Source organism: Protopterus annectens, chromosome 12.part0, assembly GCF_019279795.1.
Source record: "Protopterus annectens isolate FY-2018-M chromosome 12.part0, PAN1.0, whole genome shotgun sequence".
Classification (NCBI taxonomy): Eukaryota; Metazoa; Chordata; order Ceratodontiformes; family Protopteridae; genus Protopterus; species Protopterus annectens.
Window position 1 is genome coordinate 860,038,166 of NC_056746.1, and position 13,705 is coordinate 860,051,870.

The window sequence follows — 13,705 nt, forward strand, 5'->3', positions numbered from 1 at the left end:
CATTTATAAGCCTAGCCAGAGTGTGTCGGATTTCGCCGCCCCATTGATTAATTAACTGATCCTCTGTCAAGCAGAGCAAATGAAGTGATCCCAGGGGTGTATTTTCTGTTACCCATCCACTCGTCAAGGTTTCCCTTGAAGAGTGTTAGTGAGGGGCTCTGCCTAATGTAGTTTGGAATTTTGTTCCAAAGCATGGGAAGTCTCTGTGACAGGAATCTATCCCTCCAGCATGTTCTATATATTGTTGTGGTGAGGTTTAGCTCACTAGAGCGTGTGGCTCACAGTGACTTGGATTTCTTTAGGTGGAGCATGTCCATCAATTCTGAGTTGGACATGGCTTTTTAAGTCAGGCAGAGATCACCTCTGAGTAAGCGATATGCCACTGAGTACAGCCAGAGTTTTTTCAGTCGGGCTGCATAAGACATATGTTTGAGGCCAGTAATCCTCTTGGTAAGGTACCTGTTCTTGGGCTTAGACTTATTCCACTGGATCTTTTTGCATCCTGTCATGCTCATTCAGTCCAACTGACACCTCATGAGTCCTGGTATGATGCTAAGCTCCAGTCCCTTCAAAGCTCAAGCACCAGTGGCACCATTCTTATTTGCTGGAGGCAGGATTCCTCATGTGAATGAGCAGTATGCCTTCTGCCAATTGATCGTCTTTAGTAAGAAGGCAGCTTTCTTGCCAAGGGAAATATCTCCAGTGGCCAACCAACTGCCAGCTTTCTTGTGTGGAGCTTGTCTTAGCACACAAAGGATGCTTTCGGGTAATGATGTGTACTCCTTTGTGACTAAAATTGCACTATTAAGTCATATGCAGTGTCTAGAACACATCAAGAGAAGGGTCTGGTCTGATCTGGTCTAGTTCATGTTTCTTTTAGGTTCTGGGATGGGTTTCTTTTGAGAAATTATGACATTAGTCTACAGTATGCTCCAGACAACCTGAATTGTTAGTACTTGTCATACAAAGCGTATCACTTTTTTTTTGTGTGGACATCTTGGGTTCTGCCATATATGTGATAATCCTTTTTGGGATTGGGTGAGGGAATATCTTTTCTAAATGTGACCTTACTTACCCCAGTTCTCAAAAAAAATTACTAGGTCTGACAGTTTTGAGAGTTATAGTAATTTCTCAAACTTTCCATTTAATGGTAAGTTCCTTGAGAAAGTGGCATAACTCCAACCTTATTCTCATCTCAAGGAACCAAATCTCTGTGGTCTCTTTCAGATTCAGCACAGAACTGAGACAGCCCTCACAAGGTTTTTAAGTGTCTATTCATGGCATGAGATCAAACACATTATTCTATCTTGGTAGTACTCTAACAAGCTCCTGTGTAAACAAGTAATTACTTTGATTTCTGGTCAGTTGTGTTTTGCATCTTTCCTTTCTGGATGAGAACATGTTTTTTTGTTCCAGGTGTTGTTTCCTTCTCATCTTACCTTCAGGATTGTTGAGTACCACAGTGTCCCTTCCTGGACATTGTAGTTACTGTCCTTAAGGTATATTATAATAAGGAGAGATTGTCAGTCCTCTTGTTATATCATTGACTTGCAGTTTTGATGCTCCTTCCTTCAGGATTTTGTGTCACTGCAGTTCTGACGCTCCTTCCTTCAGGATTTTGTGTCACTTCTCCATTCCCCTAGAAGATTATCTTGACTGTATTCCTTACTGGATGCTTAATTTCAAGTACAAAATCATAATGATTAAGATCATTACTACTATTGTAGTGCATCCCACTTTCAGGGGTTTGTATCTTCCTCCCTTGAACCCTATATTATCTATTGGGAATGAATGGCTTGTATCTGTGTTGATGATTTGGATATTGAAGTTATTCTTGATGCCAGACTGACACTAAAGGACCAGATGCTAGTAATTGCTATGTTCTCATGCTTTCACCAGACTGATATTGGCTGGATTGAGCTCTTTTTTTCCACTAGTTGACGTGACTGTAGCTGTGCATGGCCCTGGTTTTCTAATGTTTTTATTACTGCAACTTCTTGAAACTGCGGCTTCAGAACTATGAACATGGTTATTTGAATCTAGAACAAACGTTCTGCTACCCAGCATTACCTGCCTGTCTGATTACACATCATCTACAAGGTTCTTATCCTGACCTATCTCATCCTATAAGGCATAGCTCTTTAAAGAGTTGCTTGTGCTCTGGAGTGTTTTTGTGTCTGCTGCTCTGCCACCCTGGGACTGATGGTAGTTCTCAGAGTATGGTTTGCTTTCTCTTTAATTCATTCCTTTCCTTTTCAAGCTTACAATATTTGTATCCTACTATCTGTTAGTAAACTTCAGGACCACCAGCTCAGAAGTTTCAACAGATCCCTCAAGGTTTGTTTACTCTAGTTAATATTTTAATTCTGCTTTTTCTTCCACTTACCTCATTGACGTGTGTTTTTACATTTTAGTATATTTTACCTTTACTTCTATGTCTTTATGGTCATAGCATTTATTATTCATGTTTGACTGCTTAGTAATATGTAGTTAAATAAACTCAAACTGTTTTCATACAGCTCTGTGGCCGATTTTTTATTTATTTTTTATGGAAAATGTTTACAACGTTGTTATTTTCTTTGTTTTCTATGAACCTTGAAGACAACAACAGAAGGCACTTTCCTTCTTACTTTTTATAATTCAGAACTCACACAATTTCACGGGAAAGAATCAAGGAAAACTTGGAATGGATAAGGGTCATTGGTGACTGAGCTATCTATTGTGATTGTAGAGAAGTAAAATAACATTTCTCACAGGCGTAGCACAGACTGCATCATGTAAGCCAAAGATTGCACTTTATTTGAATATTTATTTGTGCAGTAGGATATTTACAATTTAAACTGAAAAATGTCATGTCTATCATTGAATTATTTTATTCATTATATATTTTTTGAATAACTTTTTGTTCATAGTGATAAGTTGCCAAATTGTTTTTTATTTTTTTATTTTTTATTTTTTGCTTTGGTTAAGCCAGTAATTTCAGGAGTGGATAGGGAGAGTTTCACTTGGCAGCATAATAGTGTAAATCTAGGCTACACCATTGATATTTTTAATTAGGTGAGTTAGGATGGGATATTTAGTAGAGGTTATTTTTCTGTAAGAATCATTCAGTGTAATCAGTCACCTTTTATGTGTATTTCCATGAAAACAGCGCCATCCATCTTGGATTATGTAGTATATATTCTCATTTCTTAAAGATCACATAATTATTTCCTATGTGGTATTGCTTCCTATATCACAGTCTCACACACACACACGCACACACACACACACACACACACACACACACACACACACACACACACACACACACACACACACACACACACACACACACACACACACACGCACACACACACACACACACACACACACTCACACACACTCTCTTAGCCACCTGCCATATTGGTGACCTGCATGGTCCTTGGGTTACCCAGAAAGATCTAATAAACAAAGGTTTACTGATGTTGTGCTAGTTGTATTATGCAAAACTAATGGTGTTATATATTTAAAATATTGAAGAGGAGTGGGATGTTGTGACCTGTTAGAATCTCCCCAATATACCCAGGTATAGTGAATGAGCTATATTATCAGGTTGAGAGCTATGCGAGTGTATAAGAATACTACTAAAATTCCCTAACAAAAGATTTCTATATTCACTGTCACTATCACTGTGCCATGTAAGTTTTTTTTATTGGTCCTAAGGAAGGTACTCCAACTAGGAGTGAATGCTGACACTGTTTATTTAAACTGTTATGTTTTCTTTTTGCAGTGCAGCCTATCAAGGAAATCAAAGTGGTATCTGCAGTTCGAAGAGGAAGCCTAATCTCTGCATCTGGGGAGCCAAACACTTATTATAGCAGCCCTGGATTAGGGCCAATGCCTGGAACAGGATGTAACATTAAGTCAGGTAAGGAGCCAGTGCCTGCTACAAGGTGCAACATAAAGTCAAGCAAGGAGCCAGTGCCTGCAACTGGATGTAACATAAAGTCAGGCAAGGGGCCATTGCCTACAACTGAATGTAACATAAAGTCAGGCAAGGGGCCATAACACAAAGTCAGACAAGGGGCCATTGCCCGCAGCAGAATATAACATAAAGTCAGGTAAGGAGCCAGTGCCTGCAGCAGAATATAACATAAAATCAGGTAAGGAGCCAGTGCCCACAGGAAGATGTAACATAAAGGCAAGCAGGGGAACATGACCTGCAAGAGAATATATCATAAAGTGAGGCAGGGGACAGTGCCTGCAACAGAATGTACCATAAAATCAGGTAAGGGGTGAGTGCCTGTAGGAAGATAAAGTAAAGTAAAAAAAACTTTATTTTCATTCAGACCATACTACAGAAGTGCACAGCTGAATGGAATTTCAGTCCTCCAAGCTCAGAATAACATAACACAGAAATCATGTATAAAAAACAAAAACACAGAAACATGGAAACAATAAATGCATACACAACAACAGAGTCCCAAGCAATCATAGGCACAGATGCTTCACCAACCATGCTTGACTCATTCGCTGTAGTGCCCAACAGTGACCACAGTCAACCTCACCAACTCCACTACCTCCATCCAAGTTCCATTCAGATCCCCTTTGGACCAACAGAACTCAAAGGCTCAGATCTAACTTAGATTTAGATCTGGATTCAATTCAAAAACCTATAGATAAGAGCCAAGCTTCTGCCACATGAAGGTCCTAAATGACACAACCAAACCAACAATCACAGTTCTCCCAGTCCTCAATGACCACAGTCTTCTCCAGCTACACCATCTCTCACCACATCTCCATACCAGCAATGCTCCAAATCTTCATCCAGTCCAGTTCCTTCCGACCAGCAAAAAACAAATCTGGATCCAGCAGACAACCGAATCCCCATCCATCCTCCCCCAGCGCAACTCTCACCCAAAGGCCTGAACGTCCACGACCAGACCGACCACTCCAAAAAGCCAACAATCTCAATGATCCAGGCAGGACATCATGGCTGCATCCAACCACACATCCAACCACTCAAAACAGCCTCCAAAAACAGACAACAAATGGATGTCAAATAACAAATTTCTGCATAAACACAGAACGCAGAGCAGGAGCCAGAGAGGATGCTGCCACACAAAGTGCCACCATCTTAGGGATGCCTAAGCATAAACATAAGTATAACATAAAGTCAAGCAGGGAGCCAGTGCCTGCAATAAGATGTATCATAAAGTCACATAACATGCCAGTGTTTACAACAGTGTGTGATATAAAGTCAGGCAAAGAGCATTGGCCTTTGACAAAGTGTAGCATTAAGTCAGGCAAAGAGTAAGTGTATAATGTGTAGCATAAATTCATTTAAGGCACCAATGTCTGCAACACAGTATAACATAAAGTCAGAAAGTAAGATAAGGGGCTTGTACCTGCAACAGGTTGTAACACAAAGACAGGTAAGGGGCCAGTGCCTGCAATGGGGTTGTATCATAAAGTCAGCAAAGGCATTATACTTACTCACTCCATCTGAATTAATGTGCAATCTTCAGCAATATTTGTGAATTATATGATACCTGTTTCAACTGGATCACCTTTTAAAAATGTATTATAGACATCACTTGCAAAAAATAAGCTGTATGAAATATAAGACTGTATAAATGGTTGTCAAACTTCAATTAATAAGTTTCAAAAGTTTTTTTCCCCCTGAATTTTCAGGATGATGAAACTAATCTCATCATAATTTGTAAAACAGAAGTATGTAACTGAGAAAACGACAGACTAAAGGAGGTGAGTTGGAGGAAGGGGGTGATATTCAAACAGGATATGCATGAAGAATTTGCCAAGAGCAGACTAGGAGGTTCTGAGCTCCAAGGTAGAAAAGGGACCAGCAGTTGAGGAACTGGAGCATGATAGGTTCAGCCAACTGGTGTAAGACCAGAGCCAGATCATGATCAAATTATGCCCTAGGCAGTGTAATTGGTCAGCACCCCCCTGCCCTGCAGTCATTTTAGTCTCCCATTACTTGGTTGTCTCTCCCCATTTACCATAAATATTAGTCAAACCTGCCAGTGTGCACACTATTTTCTTCTTTTTTTTACAATAATTAATTTAAAACTTTTATTTCAAAACAGCCTTGCATTAAAAACAGACTTAGAATAATTATTTATTTATTTTATTTTACATTTGTTTACCTGGAAAGTCTGACTGGACACTAGGCCCAGGGAGAAAAGGTCCACATAAACAATAAACAATAATGGTAAACTTCTCTGCCCTTGAAACTCACATTAATTGACAATACACTGAAAATCACTTTCATTGAAAATGCATCTAGTCAGTACTGAATTAAGTGTACCTTGGACCCCAGGCTGTCTTCAAACCATTGACTCCACATTTTTAGGAATATGCATAAATGCAGGTGTTCGTGGAATCATCTTCCTGATTGTATTACATTATGTTATACTCTTTGTTTAATACAGCAACTTTTGTTAAGAGTGTGATCTAAATTTGTAATTTTGAAATTTTTCCATTAAGCAGTAAAACAAAGTATATGAACCAGTAATGACAAAACGACCTATTTCAGAACATTTCAACTGTAAAAGGCCATTCAAACTGCTGTCATTATAATCCATCAAAATGAGTGAATCTGCACAATCTCTGCAGAAGTAAAAGTAATCTGAATAATTCAACATTAAATAGAACTGTTATTGATGTAGAGAAAACTTCTGGCAAACATCTTAACAATTCACTACTTCATCTACAAATGCAGTGCCTTCTGCCCTTGAAGATTAAATTGCCTATGTTACATTAAAAAAATGGTGCACTGGTGATATTGCCATAACATTTCCTGCCTATGGTACATTAAAAAAGAATTGGTGTACTGCTGATATTGCAATAATATTTCCTGCCTGTGTTACATTAAAAAAGAATTGGCCTGCTGGTGATATTGCCGTAACATTTCCTGAACTGGATCAGCTGTGTAATCACGATTGAGTGGCAAACAACAATTTTGCTTGCAACATAAATAGGACATGTTGGAGAAACAGATAAGTTTCTTTGAGAAATCTCATTCACTGGAACAAGCTCCCCACCCATGTAAAGAAGAGTTCCTCCCTATCCCTATTTAAGTGCAGCTTGGGCCTACAGATGGGTAATCAGAAATTCACTACTGGTCTGGCTCCTGTGTCTCTGATGGACAGAGGCAGTCAGTAAATGATCCCCTATAAATCAAATATAAATCAGATTTGTGAATCGTATTTGGGTTGCACAGCTAGGCTTTTAAAGGCCCTAGTGATCGTTAGCCTTGTATACACCTATGAACATATGAACAGGTTTATGGTTATGCAGGCAGTCCTGGAGACCATTAAGGAGCCTAACCTAAATTCCCAATTGCTCCAAAGCAGTGTCTGGTTAAGTGGCTTGCTCAATGTCACACAGAAGGTAAATGATGTTCGAAAGATTCAAATCCTGCATCCTTGGCACAAGAAGCAGCTCATTAATAAGTCAGATCTTTAGTCATCTATGGTAAATGCCAGAGTGACAGTTCTAAATGAAATGCTGAAAGCCTTTACAATCTGATCATTTAGAGAAGAATCTATCACAGCACTCTGCAATAATTACTGCTTAATGGATGCAGAAGATCAGACGGTTCTAATCATAACCCCAAATAATGCAAACTATATTACCTGACAAAGTCAACCCCTTTGCATTTGCTGGAGGCTGTAAAAAAGGTACTACAAAAATATATTACTAAAACGCAACTTGTATAGACTACTAAAATGTAACATGTTCAGACTATATTGCACAATCCATGCCTATTAATGAATTAAGTCACCATTTACTGCGACAAATAAAGCAAAACAATTAAAAGTAATATAAATGCTGCAGCAGCTTTTGTTCAACAACTCACATGCCATAAAAAACTCAGAAATATTACTGCATGCAATATACTATTTTTGGTGCTACATCTTATTTTTCACCTTTCTGTATCATCATCAAGAATAGCTATTCCATCTGGCATCACTCAGTACAGGTCTGACCTACTAAATGGCTAATAATGATGTGCTGTTGTACATCCAGAGTCAACAGAGCCATAATGAGGACAAATGGAGCAGTATGTATTGTAATGAATCAGGCACCCACCAACCATACCAGTATCCCATTAACATATTCAAACCTGTCAGTATACATAGTATTTTTTTACTTTACTTTTATAATTATCACAGAAGTTTGCATTTCCTTTAAAACATTTAGTTCAAAAATTTTACAGAGAAAAAACACTGAGAGCTATTTTCTAAACAAAACAGAAAACTGTCTTTTACCTTGAAACTCACTTTTAGTGAAAATGCATTTGGCAATCCATTAAACTACAAAAGGTTTTGTATTCTATTAGAATACAGTAAAGTACTAATTAATGTCTATGTGAAGGGTACAATAATTCAAAAGACAAATGTGTAACACCTTTGCTAACAGAGTGGGACACCCCACTGGATGCAAGTGTCCTTTTTCAGGAGCAACCCAAGAGGACTGTCTGCTGAAGTAACTTGACAGAGTCACATAGCTACACTCTTGTAGCCTAAACACACTGCATTTCATACCTGTGTCCCTGCAAAGAAAAAGCTAAATTAAAAATGCATATCTCTCAAGTGTACCTCATTATGAGGAATATTCCTCTTTTGGGGTCTTAAAAAGTTCATGCTCCTCAAATTTACACATTGAAAGAGTCTGTCACATATTCAGTGTTAGGCATTTTTGTAACTAATATCCATGACAAATAGAATTAAATCATATTAAGGCATTAAAAAATTCTATAAGTAAAAATAACACACTTCAACCATCCTATGAGCTTCCTAGTTGAAGTTGTTTGCAACCTGTTAGTGTTATACATGTTGCCCATTTGTTTCACATTATGAGAGTTAGTGTTCCTCATTTTGGAGATGGAAGGTTGAGAGCTATGTAAAAATGTATTCATAGTTACAGTGTTAACATTAAACTCACAGACTTCATGCTGTCCAATTTATTCACACCTAAACTATAAACACACTGTCAGCATTCAACAGAACAAGGAAGCCAAGAATCACATTCAAAAAGCATGACTCATATGATGATGATTGTAATGAAAGGAGATACTTTCAGCCCAGCTAGCTGGAATTTTGTAAATAACTGTGTATCATTGGTGAATATCGAAAAGATTTATACAAGATGCTTTGGTTACAGATATATTAAAAGTGTATGTCATGTGTATATGAAACTGCTGGTACAGAAGTGTGTGTTGAAAAGAGTTTTGCAAAGTGCTATTTGAAATGTAACTACAGTGTGCCCTATTGGAATAGAACAGAAATGTATATGCACTATTGTAACTGTTTAAATGTATATATTTTAACAGTGAAAACTGAAATACAGGAGGTTAACTTCAGAAAAATATCTGAAATTAAATTACTTTATGGCTGCGCAATAAAAGATGGTATCTTTCAGTTTTCAATGAGCTAGGGGCACAGAATCTGTGCTTTCTGTATTGTCTTTAGGGTGAAATAATTACTAGTTTTGAAATGTGGAAGAATGTAACTGTTTTATGACTTACAGCATCTGCCAAAGATCTGAGGTCTATGTATTTTCATAGGTAGATGCAAAATACTGTGAGCTTCCAGCAGTGGGGGAGGGGTTCACCTGACATAGAGTCAGATGACAAGAAATTATATAATTCTGCAAGCTATTACAGCTATTCCAGCAGTAATATTTGAGATATTAATTTGAGAACTCTCTTAGTGAGACATAGGGTTGCCACCCCTCCATTTTTTTTTCAGGACTATATGGAAATCAAACTGATTCTTCGGTAGTCTGGAAAACACTGTACAAATGCCGATATTTGTTTCAGAAAGGAAACAAACTATCAGAGTTTGTAAATCGGCTGATTTACTATGCTTTTTTACACAAAAGCATAGTAAATCAGCCGAAAGCAGGCAGCAGGAATGGGAAAAGAGGGCGTTCCCTGCCAAGTGATGTCACTGTGATGTCACAAAATGGGTGGGATGTGGGCTGGTGAGGGAGTGGGATGGATGGGGTTACTGGTGATGCGAGGGGTGTGGCTTTACTTTGAGCCATGACGAAAGGTGGCAACCCTAGTGAGACAGTATTCTGTATTCTGTCTTGGACCTGACAAGAAACATTCCCCACAACATCTGCCTTGCTCTAATTAAATAAGTTAACTAGGGTATAGTAATTCTATTAGATACAGTCAGGAATATAGTGAAGCTTAGTTTAGATATTTTTCTTTATTTATTTGAGACTGTCTGGTAATGTTGTTTTAAATATTTCCTGTGGTTTTGAACTCTGATGTCACTGTAAATATATATGTAGTATTGACTTGTTCTTTTGTTTTTCTTCTTCTTTCAGTTTTTCCCGGTTAGGGGTCGCCACAGCAGATCATCTGTCTGCTCATGATTGGCAGTGGAGTTTTACGGTGTTGAGTTGCCAGCCCAGCGCCCAACCTTCCACAGAAGGCACACAAACATGCACATACTCACACCTAGGGTCAATTTAGAGTGTCCAATCCACCTACTGCATGTCTTTGGTATGTGGGAGGAAACCGGAGCACCCGGAGGAAACCCACGTGACCACAGGGAGGAAATGCAGACTCCGCACAGAAGGCACCCCAGCCGAGAATTGAACTGGAGAACCTCTTGCTGTGAGGCGGCAATGCTAACTTATTATTAAATATATTTAAATCTTTCAATGTGGCTGATTTGTGTAGAAATATTTAAGTTTTGAGAGTACTTGCATATTTATTTAGTGACACTATGTGGGCCACTCATAATAGCTTTGCTCTTGGTCAAACTACCATTTGTATTAATATTAATATTAATATTACACAGTAAGATTGAACACACTTTGTTAAGGACCTTAAAGTAGCTGATAAGAAGTTGACTTGTGGCAGTGGCAACTACCTTATAGTCTGTACAGAAGGGGGCATAGCTAGTAAACCTGTGCCAGCCTTTCCCAGGTGTGTGTGTGTGTGTGTGTGTGTGTGTGTGTGTGTGTGTGTGTGTGTGTGTGTGTGTGTGTGTGTCAATCAAACCTCAAAGAGTGTGTGTGTGTGTGTGTGTGTGTGTGTGTGTGTGTGTGTGTGTGTGTGTGTGTGTGTGTGTGTGTGTGTGTGTGTGTGTGTGTGTGTGTGTGTGTGTGTGTGTGTGTGTCAGCTGCTTGGGCAGGGGCACAAAGCACTGGTTCGACAGAGAGAGTGCTTTAGGTCTGGGCTTGGTCACTCAGCTGAGATCTCAACTCTATAGCTGTGCCAGTTGGCAGTCTTATTGGGGATCTGGAGAAAGAGGGAGAAATCAGCCCCAGATTGACTGTGGTCTCTGTGTGCTCTTAAGGGAAATTGCACTTGATGCAGAGAGCTGCATCTGGAAATATTATGTATGTACTTGTCATCTTCCCAGGGTACGTCCCCAACTGGTGCCACTGGTGAGGTTTGAGGCTCCTTGATTACTGGTCCAGTGGTGGGTCATCACAATGATGATGCTGCTAATTACTACAGTCATTTTCCTTCCTTTATACTATAATTGTATGGGTTCATAGGCGCAGTTACTAAGCTTGCAGTTTAGGGCACCATTGAGGAGCCTAGCATAAATTTCCAGTTCCCCCAAAGTACTGTTTGGTTAAGTGACTAGAAAGGAAAGGGCATACAAATTTAAGGCAATTTCAGAGATGTTCTGCAAAACTGTAGACTGAGAAGCACAGACTAGTCTAAATCATGATAAAAGTTAACAAAGTAACACATTTTACGTCAACATATATTTTATTTATTTTTATTAACCAGGTTAGTGTCCTCTTTTTAGGGCAGACCCGAGGTGGGACTTTATACTACTAGGGGAAATTTGGCCAGGACATCAGGAAATTTTCCCTACTCTTTTTGTTAGGAGTTTGATGTTTTATATCCACCTTAACAATTGCCAACTCAAGCAGATGGAACCCAGATTAACATCTTGGGGATGCAGCATCCCTCCTGTTTGCTGCACTGTAGTGTCAGCAATCAATATACTTGGTGTAGGAATGGAGCCTGCAGACTTCTGCACTAGAGGCAGGTATACTACCTGCTGCACCACTGACCCTGACTATTTCCCACAAAACTGTATACTAATATTAAACAAACAAAACAACTTCAGTGGCTGGAATTCCTCCATTACTTTGTCTTACTTCAACTTACAACCACACATAAATTAATACGTAAGGCTCAAAACTGCCCTGCACTTAGTTCTTTATTCTCCCTCTATAATCATATTAGGACTCTTCATTCTGAACATCAGTATATTCTTCAAATCCATAAATCCAAGCTACCTGCAGGTCAACTGTTATACTCTAGGAGCATAGCTAAACTCTGGAACAATGTACACCCCCCCCCCCACCCCCATCTGCTTACAAGAAAGCCTTCCATTTTTAAAACTGCTCTACACAATTATTTTCTTTTCAAGTGGGTGTGTAATTGTTCCTCTTATCTCTCAGGCATTACCTAAATCAATCATTGTACCCCTAAACTTGTCTGACCTCACCTTCCTCTAATATGCCTTCTCTTTAATCAGTAGAACTTTTACATTCATTACTCCTACTTATACCTCCACTTAGCTCTACTACCCTTTTCCTTTCCTCACATCCCCCCTTCTCTCTTTTACTTCATTTCTCCTCTGTACACCCTTCCCCTCTTCCCTCTCTCACCTTTCTCTCCTTATTCTATTCTCCTTTGCCCTCTTCCCTTATTATTTTATTTAGTAACTACATCTGCCTTCAAACCAACTTCTACTAGTTCATTTGTATTCTCACCCTGGCTATTTTATTTTTGGCCTCATTTCCCTACACCTCTCCTGCTGCATACTACTGCCTCATCCTAACATTTTTCTTCTACTTTATATCTTCCTATTATTGTATCTGTGACCATGATGATGGTCAGCCTTTGTGTCAGAAAGTTTGTAGCAGCTCTAGTTCATTCTAGGTTCATTTTCATGAATATCCTTTGAAGTTTTGTAACTTTTTGGTGTAATATCTGCAAATAATCGTTGTGTATTTGTTGTTTTTTTTCTCTTTTAACTTTTTGTAATTTCTGTAAATAATTTTTGTGTTTTGTAATTTCTGTAATTGTTTTTGTGTATTCTTTTAATTACTTTCTGGAGCTTTTCTCCTCAGGCCTCCACTAAAAATGGGCTTCCTTGGCCCAGTGGACTTTCCCAGTAAACAAAGGCAATACATAACTAAATAATATTAACAGACTGCAATCCTCAGTAATGAAAACAAAAATTAAAGGAGGTCTGGCAGTTGGTGTGGAGGATTAAAGCTCCTATTACCTCCCAATAGTTAAGGTTCAGGGTTTGACTCTGAGCAAAATCATTTAACGAGACAGTGTTCTTAACTGGGGCATTACACCCACATGTGCATACACACACACACACACACACACACACACACACACACACACACACACACACACACTCACACTCACACTCACTCACATTCACACACTTGATTCCTTGTGCTGGCTGCTATATCCAAATCTCTCACTTTCAACTGATATTCCAAACCACAGACACACAGAACGAGCAAGATTGGCTGATGATAATAATCCAAATCTTCCCTACCTTGGGCATACACTTATCCTGTGCTGATACTCCAAACCACACTGCAGACAATGACTGCTGGTAATAATCCAAATCTCCCACACTCAATATGTACACTGATCCTGTGCTGATACCCCAAAACA

At 38.9% G+C, this 13,705-nt stretch overlaps 1 protein-coding gene across 1 annotated transcript in view; it reads left to right on the forward strand.

Moving 5' to 3' along the window:
• The window catches only part of LOC122816842 (DEP domain-containing mTOR-interacting protein-like), a 699,106-nt gene that overhangs the window by 362,170 nt on the left and 323,231 nt on the right, over positions 1 to 13,705 (forward strand). Inside the window, exon 6 of the mRNA XM_044089901.1 lies at positions 3,773 to 3,910. Coding sequence (XP_043945836.1) covers positions 3,773 to 3,910 — 138 coding nt within the window. The remainder of the gene's footprint in view (positions 1 to 3,772; positions 3,911 to 13,705) is intronic.